The 17,262-nt window shown below is 46.8% G+C and overlaps 2 protein-coding genes across 2 annotated transcripts in view; one reads left to right on the top strand and one right to left on the bottom strand.

The window, feature by feature from the left end:
* The window catches only part of ZNF330 (zinc finger protein 330), a 35,052-nt gene extending 25,024 nt beyond the window's left edge, over positions 1 to 10,028 (bottom strand). Inside the window, exon 1 of the mRNA XM_079989507.1 lies at positions 9,884 to 10,028. The gene's annotated coding sequence lies outside the window, so the exon portion shown is untranslated. The remainder of the gene's footprint in view (positions 1 to 9,883) is intronic.
* The window catches only part of RNF150 (ring finger protein 150), a 90,321-nt gene continuing 82,057 nt past the window's right edge, over positions 8,999 to 17,262 (top strand). The window contains exon 1 of the mRNA XM_079989504.1: positions 8,999 to 10,223. Within this exon, the coding sequence (XP_079845630.1) occupies positions 9,680 to 10,223 (544 nt within the window). The 5' untranslated portion in view covers positions 8,999 to 9,679. The remainder of the gene's footprint in view (positions 10,224 to 17,262) is intronic.

Raw genomic sequence — 17,262 nt, 5'->3', positions numbered from 1 at the left:
AGCGAGATGAGCGCCGCAACCCCAGAGTCGGTCATGACTGGACCTAATGGTCAGGGGTCCCTTTACCTTTATAGTTTATTCAAAGTAAGGCAGCAAAAAACAGGCATCTTCAAGCCGAACAGCACAAACCAATACAGTGGTACCTTGGGTTAAGAACTTAATTTGTTCTGGAAGTCTGTTCTTAACCTGAAACTGTTCTTAACCTGAAGCACCACTTTAGCTAATAAGGCCTCAGGCTGCTGCTGCACTGCCACCGCACGATTTCTGTTCTCATCCTGAAGCAAAGTTCTTAACCCGAGGTACTATCTCTGGGTTAGCAGAGTCTGTAACCTGAAGCGTCTGTAACCCGAGGTACTAATGTACAAGCCTGATGAGTTCAATGGGACTAACTCCCAGGTGAGACTGCACAGGAGTGCAGCCCAAGTTTGGTTCAGGGGTTGGGGAACTTCTAACTCACAGGTGTATAATTAAGGCCTGGGACAGGCCCCATATTGACCTATGAGGACATATCTCCCAAACTGCACCCACCCGCCTCACACCTGACACCCTTCTCCAAAGGAAAGGTCTGGAGCTTAAAGCAAGGTCCCACTTACTCCTTTGCAATCAGCTGATCGGTGCTGACAGCAAACCCCACAGGGATTCCCCATTGAGGAATTTTGTCAGTAAGCCTTGCGCCCTGTAATTGGATTTGATTTGTGGCAGGAATTATTTTTTAATAATGCAAGACAGCAATGAAATGAACTAAAACTGGTCTATGAGCCTCTCGTGGGTTGCAGTCATACTGAAGTTTGTTCCATTTCCCTGATGTTTCCCTAACTGCTCATTTCTGCATAATATGTGATATAAAACCCACTTTCAGAAAGCTAATGAAATATAGCTCATGTATGTACATTTGTGTGTTATTTGATTACATGGGGGGACTGTCCACAGCCCCCTTAATCTGGAAATTGGAGGTGACTGAATTTGGGGTGCTATATTGGCATTCAGTTCTTCCCTGCTGCTTTCATGGAGGAATGAATCATGGGGGAACAGAAGAACCCACAGAAAGGCTGGGGGAGTAGTGTCATTGTTCAAAGATATTTGTTGCCGTGCCACACAACACCCACTAGCATAAATGAAATTTAGCATGACATGCCGGTGTAGTAGTTAAAAAGCCACAGTTCCATGGTACATCAGGTACTGTGGTGTGAAAGAAATGTTAGAAAACAGGACAGAAGTGCCAGCAATATAATCAGTAAAAATTAATGCAATCCTGACCACATCTGAATGCACCCAAGGTAAAAGCCAGTTCTGGAAATATAGCAGGTTCTAGTGCATGTGTAATGCTCATTTCCATGTTATTTGAAAATTGTTGGGGTTTTTTCCCTGGGCACTAAATTTGTGCTGTGTATTCCAACTATGTTTCTGGGAGCATTGGTTTTTTTTGCCATGTAAAAGTTATAATACAGAAATTAACAATTAGGGAAACATTGAGAAAATGGGGAGGAAGAATGCTGTTTGAATGCAGCCTTAGTATAGTCAGCTTCAATCCTAAGGGATTGGTTTTGCTTCGGTGGGGGGGGGGGAAGGGCAGCACAAAAAGGCATACTTGGTTCTCCACCTAGTGAACCTTATGGTCAAGTGGGGATGATTGACCCTCTGCTGGAGCATGCAACTCTACGCCATCAAAAGATAAATGAATTGAAAAATGTGAATGCTCACCTCCTAGATCCATAAAAACCATGCATCTTTTCACATGTTTAAAATAACTTTTGAAGTTTTACATGTGATCTGGGTGCATATTCTCCCCCCCCCCTCTAATTCTGATGGAAGCTCACATAACAAACACATTCAAAAAAGGTGGCGTTAAAGATTTCTAGGAAGATGCAGAGTGAGTGACACATGGGGAGGGCACTAATCTCTTTTTAATTCCTTGGTGCCTGCAACATGAATCATGGCGAGATTTTCCTCCTCGCTGCCTCAAGCATTAAATAATCTTTGGCATTAATTTCCCAGTTCTCTGAGAATTCTGTCTCCGTGAGACTTCCCCTCTGCCTGGCCTTGGCTGCTGGAAACTTCAAATTACTGCTTTCATTTCTCACACAGGATGATGTGCGCAACTGATTGTAAAGCAGTCTTCGTTTTGATGTTCACATTGTGGTGGATAAAGATCTCGTTTCTTAACAAGATTCCATTCTCTAGGGGCATTTTCACAGTTGCTTTATTCCATAATGGGCTATTCTGCAGACCATGGAACAATTTTGCTTTCAAATTCAAAAATTTGAAATAAAAATGGGCATAACATAATTAAGGCCACTCACCTGGAACAGCGGGAAATTACCTCTGCTAATACTCTGTTGTGTTCCAGAGAGATTGATCAGTTATGGTTAGCTTGCTCCTCCTGTGAGTAGAGAATGGGTGCCTTTTAAATACTACTTTGGGCCTTTCCAGATGATTGGTTTAGAATATGACAAATGTGCTTATATTTCTGGAATGTCACAATTTTGCAGCACTCCTACTGCAATACATTGTTGAAGAAAATAGAGTTTCCCTGCACCCAGCTGGACTCATTGTGATTTTTAGTGTTGTCTGTAATGTGATTGCATCAATGTCAGAGCCGTGTCTATGCCACAAGGTACCACATCTCTTGTGATGTGACTCTAACTTCAGCTTGCAAAGCAGATTTTCACAGGTAGAGAAACCGACTAGGAACATTATGTCCATTGTCTGCTCCACACACATTCAAACCACCCCTGAGATGAAACTGTAAAGGAGTTTCTCCACACTTTGCATCGAGACTAGTCCATTTCACTCCCTACAAAGTCCCCCTTAGGCTGCAATCCTATATATACTTAAAGGTAAAGGGACCCCTGACCATTAGGTCCAGTCGTGGCCAACTCTGGGGTTGCAGCGCTCATCTCGCTTTATTGGCCGAGGGAGCCGGCGTACAGCTTCCGGGTCATGTGGCCAGCATGACTAAGCCGCTTCTGGCGAACCAGAACAGAGCACGGAAACGCTGTTTACCTTCCCGCCGGAGCGGTACCTATTTATCTACTTGCCCTTTGATGTGCTTTCGAACTGCTAGGTTGACAGGAGCAGGGACCAAGCAATGGGAGCTCACCCCGTTGCGGGGATTCGAACCGCCAACCTTCTGATCGGCAAGTCCTAGGCTCTGTGGTTTAATCCACAGCACCACCCGCGTCCCACTTATATATATACTTACTAGGGAGTAAATTGGGCTCGATAGAACTGGCTTATGAGTAGACAGCCATGGTTAGAGGGTTGAATTTTGCCCTCCCACCCAACTACTTAACTGTGAGCAAGTCATGCAACCCTACATGTCTACTCAGCAGTAGGTCCCATCAAATTTAATGAGGGTTACTTCCAGATAGGCAAGTATAAGATTGCAACTATACATTTAAATAGGTAGGTGCCATCTTTAACCAGGGATTCTTAGAGCAAATATACAGAGAAGCACATCTCCTGGTAAATGTTACACTTTTTTTAAAAAAAGTCTTTAGACAGACAGCAGCTCATCAGTCATTTCTATGTTTTACATTTTCCAAATTCACTATAACGAATTAATTGTTGTAATGAATTGTCCCATCCTGAGGACACCAAGTAATCACATTGCTTAGATAAGCTAGTGTGTAAAAACAGGAAGTTCCCTTTGATCCTTTTCAATAAAAGCTTGCATGTTGAATTTCACTTGGTTGGCTTTGGCCCAGTGTTCCAGCATGAGAAGGAAAACGGATCCTAATCCTCTGCTGCCTTATACTGGATATCTTCGGACTAAACATTACACAAATCCAGAGTGGAGTCCCTAAGATGGTTGGACGGTGCCTTGTACGCCTCCTTCTGGCAACTCCTGCAGCCAAGCTGGTGCCCAACTTATTGCGCTGCTTTCCTTTGGACCACATCAGCAAAGCTGAGACAGGGGTATTGTCGTCTGGCAGCCCAGGACTTCCATACACACTGTCCTTGCCTGTGCCTTGGGAAGGTCACTTTGGTGCTACTAATGCACAGTTGGACTTCACCCCCAGAGGCACACTTCATTATCTCTTGAGACAGACAGATGACAACAAATTCAACTAAGTTTTACACAGAGGAAACCCGCTGAAATTAAGACTCGGCTGGGGACTCAGCTATACAGCTGCAAATATAACGTTTTAGGCGCACTATACAAATGCGACACACTAGATGGCGATGTTTAGGTAATGGCAAATTCAATATATATTTTAAAACTTTTTTTTTAAAAAAAGGTCCATTGATTTCACAGGCAGGTCTACTCTGAGTAATACTTAGTTGAATACCACCCATTGGTTCACACACACACCCTTCATTTGTTGGAAGCTGTTTTGTGAGGGTTCTCCTTGGAATGTGGAATATAATTTTATGAAATAAATATTTTACATTTTACATTTCTTTTACCTTGATGAAGAACAAATGTAAAATGTCAGGCTATATCTTTCCCCCAGCAGCTATTGACAGGGATGGAAGAACTAAAAATAGTCAAGGGTTTTGCCTTTCCCCATTCTTCATGAAAGCCTCAACTCCCACCAGTAGCTCTGGAGGCAGCTAAAGGACTATGACTCAGCTGCCTCCCACTGATGCTACTCCTTCACCCCCCACCCTCTGCTCAGAGATGACATATGAAAAGAAAAACTATTTCTCTCCACCTACTTTGGCTGTTGAGCTGTTCTACTTTCCTCTTTGTTGGCCATTGCATAAGAACTGTTCTTTCCATCTTCTTGAAACTTTGATAACAATACAGTGGGCTGTGTGTGTATTAAAGCACTGCTCATAGTCTGATCACAGTGGTCCATGCATTGGGGTAACCTCAAGACTTGATTACTGTAATATGTTTCATGTAGGGCTGCCCTTGTATCTGGTCTGGAAGCTGCAAGGGCCAGATGATTCACAGAAGCAGGCTACTGCCACTCCTCTTCTGAGAGAGCTGTGCTGGTCTCCCAGCTTGCTACCAGGCCAGGTTTGCAGCTCTTGTGTTAATGAGCAAAAGCCTACACAACTTGGGCCCAAATACCTTGAGGACTGCCTGTCTCCTTCCACTCCACCTTGATCACCAAGATCCACTGATGGGGCTCTTGTGCTTCCTCACACCCCTGAGGTTCGCTTGGCTTCTGAAAGGGACCAAGCCTTTCATGTGGCTGGCTCTGCTCTGTGGAACTCCCTGTCAATAGACGTTCAGCAGGAATCATCCTTGCCTTCTTTTAGATGTCTTCTCAGAATGATATTATTCAGACAGGCCTTTGCAATGTGCATATCCTTTTATTTATGCTTTTACTGGTGTTTTTATTGTAATTTTGTATGCTGTAGACCACCTTGCTGGGTTTTTTTTTATGAAGGCGTGGCATATGTATATTTCAATAAATAATCCCAGTTTATTATTCCATTGCTTGGCCCATGGCTGAATTTCATCCAACCCGTGGCATCAGTTCACTCAAGGCGCCATATTACCAAAGCCCATCACTGCCACCAGCAGGATCCACACCCATGCGGAGCTCACATGGTTCAGTTGTGATGCTTCTCCAAAAGGTTTGGTGGAGGTGGCTGAAATTAAAACTGAAGTGCTTTGCTTTTTTGCTCTTCTGGAGAAAGAAGACTTTTTGTCTTCTTTTATCTACAGTATTCCAATCGATACATCTGATTGTTGTTGTTCTACTACTTCCTCTTCCTCTTGTTGCTGTTCTGCTTCCATATTTTAGAAATGCATGACCGCATGAACATCTGGGCAGATATAGGAGACCAAGCTATATACATGCACACAAAGAGGGATGTTATCTCTTCCATTGTGTCATCAGTGCTTTCTGTGGCCTGTGGATAGCCAGATCAAAGAAGGCAGAATCAGAATCTCCAGCCCAAAGAACATAATGGAAAAATAGAGTACACAGTCAGCAACTATAGTACAGTAATTGTCAATGGTGAGGATGTGGCTAGGCTAGGGCTGGAGAAGGAGCAGCAGTTTTGGATTCAGGCCAAAGATTATCTCACAGCTGTGTATAATAGAATAGTGGCAGTTAATGGAGTTCTTCATGACCAGTCCTAGTTGTATAAGGATTCCCTGGGATTTTACTGAGTATTGAGAAAAGTATGCACGTGATCAGAGGTATAATCTTCATTATTTACTCCTGCATTCCCGAACTGAGCCTTGACAATTCAAAAATTTCCAGGGCTGAATCTGGGGCTGAAATTAAGCACTGGTATGAGCCATGAGGCGGGACGCAGGTGGCGCTGTGGGTTAAAGCCTCAGCGCCTAGGGCTTGCCGATCGAAAGGTCGGCGGTTCGAATCCCTGCGGCGGGGTGCGCTCCCGTTGCTCGGTCCCAGCGCCTGCCAACCTAGCAGTTCGAAAGCACCTCCGGGTGCAAGTAGATAAATAGGGACCGCTTACCAGCGGGAAGGTAAACGGCGTTTCCGTGTGCGGCTCTGACTCTGGCTCTGGCCAGAGCAGCGATGTCACGCTGGCCACGTGACCCGGAAGTGTCTCCGGACAGCGCTGGCCCCTGGCCTCTTAAGTGAGATGGGCGCACAACCCCAGAGTCTGTCAAGACTGGCCCGTACGGGCAGGGGTACCTTTACCTTTACCTTTATGAGCCATGAAGTTACTAGAAGCAGAGAGCAAAGAAAGGTGGACAAGGACACCACATAATAACATTTATATTATCATCATATATAAAAAGGTAAAGGGACCCCTGACCATTAGGTCGAGTCGTGACCGACTCTGGGGTTGCTGTGCTCATCTCACTTTATTGGCCAAGGGAGCCGGCGTACAGCTTCCGAGTCATGTGGCCAGCATGACTAAGCCGCTTCTGGCGAACCAGAGCAGCGCACGGAAACGCCATTTACCTTCCCGCCGGAGCAGTACCTATTTATCTACTTGCACTTTGACGTGCTTTTGAGCTGCTAGGTTGGCAGGAGCAGGGACCGAGCAACGGCAGCTCACCCTGTCACAGGGATTCGAACCACTGGCCTTCTGATCGGCAAGTCCTAGGCTCTGTGGTTTAACCCACTGCACCACCCGCGTCCCATCATCATATATACAATGCGAGTATTATGAGAAGGGTGACAAGAGATTTATTGTAATGGTTCAACATACATACGAAGAGGCTTGATAGCGTGGGTTGTTGTCGCCATCTAAAAAATGAAACATAAACTAATAAAGTGGTATATCTACTCAAAAGTAAGTCCCACTGCTTACTTGCCAGTAAATGTGTACAAGACTGCAGTCTTAGTGGCTATGGGAGGCAGTCAGAGGTTGCCTCAACACTAAGAGGACTTGCAACTGGATCTCACTGTTTCACCAGCTTTTTCTTCTTCCCCCTTTTCTGCCATGGATTAGACTAACCCCACACTCCATATGTTCCTGCTTGTTGAGTAGCTTCTGATAGGAAAAGATGCAATTATGTGCCTAATCTCATTGTTGTAGGGAGAGAAACAAGTCTTTAAAACTTGAGCTTGGAAAGTGGATCAGCTGCAGACATGGTTTTGTAGCCACCTACAGTCCTTGACTAACAGCAGAAATCCCATGCTGTGCCTATGAATACACACGAGGAAACCTTGGCTGTGGCTCCCAGAGGGCTGATTCACACATGCATCACTGGATGACTCACTGTTTGGTGAGTCACACAGCTGAATGTGTGATTTGCTGCATTGAAGACCCTTGCACTGAAGGTGATGGCAAGATACAGGAAAGCTGATGTACGAGATGCGATGGCTGTTCCAGACCTGTAATTCATTGCCCCGGGCTGTCCACATGCACCTGCTCCCCCTCCCCCCCCCCCGGATTTCTTTGTGTCCTTCTCTCTTCAAGCTTTGCAAACAAGTGAAAAGAGCAGTACAGTGGTACCTTGGGTTACATATGCTTCAGGTTACATATGCTTCAGGTTACAGACTCCGCTAACCCAGAAATAGTGCTTCAGGTTAAGAACTTTGCTTCAGGATGAGAACAGAAATCGTGCTCCGGCGGCGCGGCGGCAGCAGCAGGAGGCCCCATTAGTTAAAGTGGTGCTTCAGGTTAAGAACAGCTTCAGGTTAAGAATGGGCCTGTGAAACGAATTAAGTACTTAACCGAGGTACCACTGTATAGATCTATTGAACCAATCCCAGCCTGCATTTATATTCTGTTCCTTCCCCATTTTGTCTAGGATCTGGTCTCTATCTGATGACTGCACACTTTTCCTAGGTGGGTTCATTCATAAGATTTGTGGACAGACCTCCCTCCACTTACCCTCTCCATTTAAAAAAAGGGGGGAGCATTTTTGTGCAAAAGCAATGTTACACCAGCTACAAATGCTTTGGCAATGCTTTTTTCTGTCCGATGGGTGAGGGTTTCTTAAAAAAACCTCAAAATGTGAGTGAGCAGAGATCAAGGGATAACACTGAATGAAAGCTTGTATGAATGGTTACTGAAGAGTTACCAGGATAGTGAAGCAGTTTGGGATAAGTTGGTGCAAATCCACTTACCATGCTGCTTGCACTCATTATGGCCTGCAGCAGAATGAGCTCCCTGGGGGAACCAAGGTGATAAAGTGGAACATACCATTTCAAACTCCAAGCGGGGGCTTGCCATCCCCCCCCCCCAATATTCCCTATAACCAGTGCTTTTTTCTGGTAGGACGCAGGGGTACGCATACCCCTAAACATTTTGTGAATCTCTGTACATTTACAGTATTTATTTTTCCTGATTTGAACTATAAAATGGTGATCTTCTTGAGCCAAAATGAGAGCACCCCTAAACATTTTTTTTTAAGTACTGCCTATAAGGACAATTTAAAAAGCAACAACACCTGCCTGGAAGTTATTTTATTTTCTCAAAATCACCCCAGCATATCAGGCTGAAAACTCTCGATCTGCCTCTTGCTCTGCTGTGACAAGTTGTCTCCTCGTAGAGATTTTCTTCTAGAAAGACGTTCACAGAGGCCTTCCAGTCCATTCTCCCACCTGCGGGGACTCATTCGGACGAGGCCTCGGGACCTCTCCCCAGTTCACAGGGGACCAAGCGGGCTTCGCTGCTCCTCACCGGGCAGGCTGCCTTCCCTCTGTCTGCCGGCAGGCGTCCTTCCTTCCCTTCGGAGTCGAGAGACCAGCCTCGCAAAAGCCGAGCAGCTGCAAGCGGGAGCTCTTGACATCACATGCAAGCTCCTCCTGCGCTCGACCTCCTCGCTCCCCCTCCAACCTTAGCTCCCCTCTTTTCCCGCCCCTTCTACCCCCCACCCTCCAAAACAAAACATCTCCTCTGGCGTGAGGCGGCTGGGAAGCCCGCAGGGCGAGGGGGAATGAGGGAGCTCCAGAGCCGGAGAGGCCGCCGGAGCAGCGCGCTCCCCCTCAGGGGCTTTCCCCTCAGCTGCGAAGAGGCCGCCTTCGCCCGCGTCTCTGGGGAGCCCAGCTGGCACTGAAAAGGACCCGCTTGGCCGGGCGCGCCAGCCAGCCAGCCAGCCTGCCTGCCGCCCGCCCGCCCTTCTTAAGCCGCCCGAGAGCGAGCGAGCGAGCGAGCGAGGAGGACGGGCCGACTGCAAGCGAGGCTGCGCCGCCGTCCGCTTTTGTTTCTTTTCCCCGCGCGCCCAGCAGAGGAGCTGGGAATGCCGAGCGGGTTGCAAAGGTGAGGGCGCGCCGCCTGCCTCCTCCGCCCGGGCTGGCGTGTCCCCGCGCGCCTTCTCCACGCGCGCGCGCGCGCCCCCCACATGCAGACACGCGCGCGGCGGCGGCGGCGGCGGGGGGGCGAGCGGGAGCAGGAGGCGAAGATGGCAATGTCCGTGATCCAAGCGTGCCGCAGCCTGGCTCTCTCAACATGGCTGCTTTCCTTTTGTTTCGTGCATCTGCTGTGCCTGGATTTCACCGTGGCCGAGAAAGAGGAGTGGTACACGGCCTTCGTGAACATTACTTACCCGGATCCTGGTGGCGGCGGCGGCGGCGGCGGCGGCGGCGCAGGCGGGGAGTTGCGTAGCGAGAAGACCGAGTGCGGCCGCTACGGGGAACACTCGCCCAAGCACGACGTCTGGGGCCAGGTGGTGATGACCTCGGCGGCCGCCGACCGGCTAGCCTGCGACCCCAACGCCAGGTTCGCCGTGCCCGGGCCCGGCAAGATCTGGATCGCGCTCATCCCCAAGGGGAACTGCACTTACAAGGATAAGATCCGGCACGCCGCCGCGCAAAATGCCTCGGCCGTGGTCGTCTACAACGTGGGCTCCAGCAACGCCAACGAGACCATCACCATGCCCCCCGCAGGTGAGCGGGTGTTGGGGGGGGAGGGTGCTGAGCCACAACCATCCCCCTCCCCCCAAAAAGTCCCACTGTTTGGGGATCTCCCTTCTGGACAGTTTAATCGCACCCCTCCTTGGACCATCGCACCCAACCAGCTTCCCAGGATGTTATTAATAGCCAAGCCAATGGCCGTGGCCGGGGTTAATAACATCCTGGGATCTGGGTGAAAAGCAGGCAGCGCTGTGTGCTTTGCCTCGCCATAAGATGAGTTTTTGGCTATTTCTCTCTCTTTCTCTCTTTGCCCCCCCCCTTCTTGAGCTGGGGGGAAAAGAGGGGAAGGCTAGTGGAGTGAGTGATGGGGCACATCTAAGAGCTGGCCTTTGAATAGCTTGAAGCTAAATGACAAGGGATGCAAGGACAGCTTTTGAACGCAGGGGAGCAGGAAAGTAATAAGGGGAGGCAGGTCAGCTGTTTTGGGAAGGGTAGGGGGAGAAAGGTTGTAGCAGTCAAGGATCCAACCAGGTGGAAGACAAAAGGGAAGAGGACAGGTACAAGGCAGAAGGGAAACCCCAGAAAGGGGAAAACCTGCTGGAATGATGTGCATCTTGGCAATAGGGAATGGGAGGTTAGTGTGTCTGGTGCAGGGAAGGAAAGGGCAATGTGTGGCCCTCCAGATGTTGCTTAGACTCCCAACTCCTCTCAATCCCAGCCAGCATAGACTATGGTCAGGGATAATGGGAGCTGGAGTCCAACCACATCTGGAGGACATTCACATATCCTGCCATTTGATTTCACTCTGATCCTTTTTCAGTGGCCATTCGAGATGTGCACATTACTTTCTATGTTCCTTCAAATTCATTCATGCTACATTTGGGCTTGCGGGTGCAGCCCTTTGTAATGAATGGTTGAACTATGTTGATTAAACAGTGGGCTGATACAACAGCACCTTTCAATATGTCTGGGAAAGTTTGAAAGTTCTGGTGTTTTAAGCCACTTCCCGAATCCCAGGAGGTTTGTGATTTCTGTGTATAGTGCTGTTGCTGTAAGCCTTTTTCTCGCTTCTTTGCCGTCGTTTGCTCTGGCTGTGCAAGCACTGTGTCAAGAGAATGAGCTATTCAGGATGCCAGGAACACAATTAGGTTAATTACTATTAGAAGATTTTACTTGGAAAATGCAGTCTTAGTACAATATCTGCAATTCCTGTGACACGGATTACTGTCTAATTTCAGGTACTATACACACATGCAATGTTTAAATCCACTTTTAGGCTTCTTTGAATTCTGCTAAGGCTTCTTTGCAACACACAGAGTGTAGATGTTTATGTGTTGGTGCTCTTGGATATATTCCAGTTTGTCATATAGAACAAAAATAAGTACAAAATATCAGTATGCAAGAGCAGGCCGTATGATGAACATGTGCTCTTATTCATTATCAGCATTTGAAAATGTTGTGTTTTTAGAAAACACCAAGAGTTGTTGTTTGGGGGCAGGGCCCTACATGGTCAAGAACTACTTGCTTCTTATTCCAAAATACCATGCTATGGAGAATCAAAATGGCACTTTTGAATTCGGGTTGTACACATCTTGCAAATCAGCCTAGGTAAATATATTTCTTCTTTAGTAAGAACTACAAAATTCAATGGGTCTTAGATTGCGGTTGCAGTTGTTCCTCCTTAGAGGGGAACCTAGAGGAAAGTTTGGTAGCAAAACATTAGCATTATTTTAACAGTAATTACTAAGTTGTAGACCCTGACAGGTAGGGAATATACCAGCCGCAATATTTGGTTGGACCTTGAGTTGGCACTATGGAAACAGCCCAGTTTGGTCCAAAGGACTTCAGAGACTCTGTGATTCAGCTCAGGGTCTGAATCTTCTTCAGAAAAATAAGGCTTTGTTCTCACCTATGCACTGTTGAGAAATTTAAAAAATGTTCCAATGTTATTCCTTTTGAAAGAGATACATGATTTATGTGGGCATAATAGCCCCTCCAAAGTGAATAAAATTTGACAAATTACAGGCAAATCAATAGTGTTTTTTGTGGCAGGTGCCTTTTAAAGTTTAATCTTTTTTTTTTTTTTTTTTTAGAATAAACATTTTATAGTTCTCATATTTTGCAGAAATGGATAAAATTTGCAGGCATGGTAGTCCCTTCTAAGGGGATGGATCCTACCAAAGAAAGATAGCTACTGCAGATTCCTCATAAGGACAGCATTTGCAGTTTGGGGATGCCAAGAAAGAAAGAAAGAAAGAAAGAAAGAGAAAGAAAGAAAGATTTATTATGCTTATTGGTCACTAGTAGCATAGAAAGTTAGTAATGGGCAAAAAAAGCTGGGGCAGCACACAGACAATAGAACAATAAATTCAAAGAGATTCATTTTGTCTCTGCTAGTGTTTTGAGGGCGATTGATCTGAAAATAGCAGAAGTGCCCCTAGGTGTGAAACCTGCCAAATTACATACAAATGGGCCTAGGAGGTTTTGTGCTAGGTTCCTTTAAGTTGACAGTGTGTGTGTGTGTGTGTGTGTGTGTAGACTGAAGACTGAAAGGGATTCTTTTTCTTCCCTGTGGTTTTGTTTGTGGTCAAAAATTCAGCAGCATTAGAGAGGTGCTACTGGTTCTACTGCGCATAGAGCTGCAAACAAAGTCTTTTGATTTGAGGAATAGGCTGATGTGGGCATTGGAAACTTGCTCTTTGTGGACCCATATACTTATCCCACCCGAAATCCTGTCGGTCATGGCACCCTCCCAGCTGTGCCAGTGTTGTTGTTTGCCAGATTGGGATGTGTCCAGCAGAGAGACAGTGAGGAAAACATCAAGTTGGTGGTGGGAACAAGGGTATGTGAATTTTGTGCACCACCAGTGCAGTCTTGCCCTGGCTCTCTCCATCCTTTACAGGTATGTGATGACAGCTCAGGTGGTATAGTGCCCTGGAACATTCTCCCTGCTTAGCTGCTTCCTACAAAGCAGGTAGGTTGTATATCTAGGTTCTGCTGTGAACACAAAGCAAACCCATATTCTCTGCTGTTTGCTCCCACTGCTAGTTCTGCCAGCCTGAGAGAGAGAGAGAGAGAGAGAGAACTTGCAGCTGTTGAATGTCATCACTATTTCTGGCTACAACAGAGAAGGTGCATTTCAGCTTAGTGGGTGGAGCCCTCAGAGAGCCATCTCTCCCGCTGCCCCCACCTCTTGCCCTGACCAGGCACAAGGTAGATGAGGACAACACACTTTGCTAAATGTGTGTGTTATTGTTGTGTGGTACTTTTCTGCTTAAGCAGTGAGTGTTTATTCACACAAAATAGTATTGCAGTAAAAGACCATAGTGTATGTGGGAAAGAGGCACACAAGGACAGTAAGTGCTAAGTAATATTAATAACAATCATGGCTGATAAATGAAAATAATCACTTGGGACGTGGCCACACATGGGAGAAATAATATCATTAAAAACAAGAGGTTGAGTGATACAGTGGTACCTCAGGTTAACTACTTAATTCGTTCCAGAGGTCCGTTCTTAACCTGAAACTGTTCTTAACCTGAAGCACCACTTTAGCTAATGGGGCCTCCTGCTGCTGCCGCGCCGCTGGAGCACAATTTCTGTTCTCATCCTGAAGCAAAGTTCTTAACCTGAGGTACTATTTCTGGGTTAGCGGAGTCTGTAACCTGAAGCGTATGTAACTTGAAGCGTATGTAACCCGAGGTACCACTGTACACACATTTTTAAAAAACTATTTGGATTGATTGAAAAATATTACACAAAGTTGTGCGGAAGCAAAGGCCTCCAAACTACAAGGCTAACTAAAACACTGCACTCTGTGACAGTAGGACGGTCCCCTGTTTCAGCACCAAACTTGAAGGGCAGGCTCATAGCCTTAGGAACCTGCAGTAGTTTCTCTCTGCTGCCACAACCCTTTTCTGTGTCACCTAATGCCAAGGGTGCGGGATTCCCACTGCCTTACAGTGATCTCCTTGAGTGTTGGAGAGCAGCCAGCTGACTTCCGAGACTTTTTGCAACTTCAGCCTGTCTCCTGTCTGCTCATCCAATCACTTTGACAACCCCTAGTGTAGCCCCAAGCAGCCTAAGCCACACAGTGGGAGGATAAACAGCCGTCGAATGTGCGCCAAAATCAGTACAGCCCAGAAATCCAATTAAGCAGTTTATTCAAATTGAGTACAGTGGTACCTCGGGTTAAGAACTTAATTCCTACTGGAGGTCCGTTCTTACCTGAAATTGTTCTTAACCTGAAGCACCACTTTAGCTAATGGGGCCTCCTGCTGCTGCATGATTTCTGTTCTCATCCTGAAGTAAAGTTCTTTACCCTAGGTAATATTTCAGGGTTAATGGAGTCTGTAACCTGAAGCGTATGTAACCACTGTACCACTCTAGAAGTGAAAAAAAAGGGGTGTGGAGGAGAAATAGCAGGTACAAAGCTCAGAGTTGAAATAAAACACTGCACCAGACTAGTGGTCTTAAATCATCCTACACTTTATCCAAATGAACATTGCAAACTTACTCTCAGTGGTCACTGAGCACTGAGGGGTCAAGAGCCAGTGTGGTGTAGTGGTTAAGAGCGGTAGTCTCGTAATCTGGGGAACCGGGTTCGCGTCTCCGCTCCTCCACATGCAGCTGCTGGGTGACCTTGGGCCAGTCACACTTCTCTGAAGTCTCTCAGCCCCACTCACCTCACAGAGTGTTTGTTTTGGGGGAGGAAGGGAAAGGAGAATGTTAGCTGCTTTGAGACTCCTTCGGGTAGTGATAAAGCGAGATATCAAATCCAAACTCTTCTTCTACTTCTGGCACTGGAAGTTTCAAGCATCAGTTGCAGGTTGGGGAAATCAAGAGGGACAACGTCTGTATGGCCAAGGCCCATTTTAAGGGCTCAGGACCCACAGTAGGCTTAAAGGCTAAAGTAGTTTCCATCTAATCAGAGTTCAGGTGTGCCTGCCAGGGAATCAGTGTGTGTGTTGGAGAAATGGTAGATGCCTCCTGTAGGCACAGCAAGAAGGTTATTACACACACAGAAATTCTCCCAGGATTCATTTGTCTTCTTGCTAGAAAGGATTTAATTATGAATTTTGTGTGTTTAAGAAGGGATATGCCTTATTCTCTAGGCAAAATGGTGAGCAAGGGACCAGACTGTTCACACACGCTGCTCAGGAGAACAGGAACACATGGAACATATAAAATCAGAATGGGATTAAAGGATCAAAAATGTTGGACAATGATTAGAAAAGGGTGCCTAAGGGAGGGATGCCTCCAAACTTCATCAAAACTCTTTCTGATGTATTTTGCTCTGTAGAACAGAACAGCAAAAGATCAAGAAGTAATAGTGAGAAAGTGCATATTCCTTCAGCATCTCTCCCTCCAAAGCACTAAAATTGGAGAGTGCAGGTACCTTGTGGAAAGGATGTTGTTTGCATGCTAGGCCTGTTAGTCATGAATGAGCTATCCCTTCCCATTCAAGATCCTGGCATTTTCTTAAGCTAGAGGCATAAGTTTGATTTTGCAAACCTGTACCTTTTCTTCACCTGTGTTTTCCTTTTATGGAAAGCTTAGATACATAGTTTCACATTTTGCAGACCCTTGTCTGTAGCATGGTTGGGCTTCTTCTTTCGTTTTTTTGCGTCTGAGTCACTAAGGTGCCACGAGGTGATTCACAATACAGTATCTCCTCTAACACAGAGCACCTGGCTTGTGCAGATACTGCTACACCTTAGAGAAGCCAACAATCTCTCCAAGGTATCCGGATTCAGCACAAGTTTTGTCTGTAGCTGCTGCTCATCCCTAATAGGCCTCATGAAACTTAATAGGACATTCCAAGTAAATGTGCATATGTACTAGGTCAGGGGTCTGCAACCTTTAAGACAAAAAGAGCCACTTGGACCCGTTTCCGAAGAAAAAAAAACTGGGAGCCGCAAAACCATTGCATGCGCACCGCTGCCCTCCGATCTGACAGCGGGCGGGAAGGTGACGTCGGGACGGTGCGTGACTAACGCACGCACCGCCCCCATGCGACGTCACAGCCAATACAGCACCCGCCACAGTGGGGAGTGTCAGGGCACACAATGCGCCTCCTCCCCTCGCTAGTATCTGCCCCGGAGCCGCGGCAAAGGTGTAAAAGAGCCACATGCGGCTCCGGAGCCGCGGGTTGCTGACCCCGGTACTAGGTTATTAAAGGCACGCAGTAAGGAAATCAGAACTTCCTACAGAAATACTGTGATGCAACAGCTACTGTACAGGCTACCTGAGACTTCGGGTGATTAGGACTTCCGGATATATTTTATTTGGAGAATCGTTTTGTGTTTTAGCTGAGGTGTTATTTTCAAATAAAATATTGCATTTGCACAATATGAATTCAGTAGTGGCCACTGTGGAGGGACAGAGCCCCCTTCCCAACACTGGCATTGCTGCAGCATACCTGCTAGTGCTGCAGTGAGCCAGGATGCTGTGGGGTTGCGTGGATGCACTGACAGAGTGACTTGGGTAGCAAGTGATCGATCATGACTGGGGCTGTAGCATCCTTGGAGGGGGGGCGTTAACCTCCCCCCCCCCCCACTTTGTGGTACAGTCCCAAGAAAAATGTTTTCCTGAAGCTGCTTGAAGGAGCCTGCCTAATATCAATGAGCAGGGAGTTCCACAGTGTAGGTGATGCCACACTGAAGGATTGACTCCTTGCAACTGCAGAAACAACATCATGTGAAACTTCTAGAAATGCCAGTTCTGCATATTGAAGTGGCTGAATGTGCATATGGCAGGCTTCCTCGACCTTGGCCCTCCAGATGTTTTTGGCCTACAACTTCCATGATCCCTAGCTAGCAGGACCAGTGGTCAGGGATGATGGGGATTGTAGTCTCAAAACATCTGGAGGGCTGAGGTTGAGGAAGCCTGATATATGGGGTAATGGGATTCTTTGGGTAAACTTGTCCCAAGCTGTTAAGGGTTTTTATACATTAATAGTAACACCATGAATATGGTCACTCCAGGACAGAAGCTGACATTGACATTGGTGCCTTTCATGTGTTTTCCTGATTGGCTACTTATGCTGGAATTGGAACTATCAAAGACCATG

This window comes from Podarcis cretensis (assembly GCF_951804945.1).
Source record: "Podarcis cretensis genome assembly, chromosome: 9".
Taxonomy (NCBI): domain Eukaryota; kingdom Metazoa; phylum Chordata; class Lepidosauria; order Squamata; family Lacertidae; genus Podarcis; species Podarcis cretensis.
This window is presented reverse-complemented; position numbering and strand designations above follow the sequence as displayed.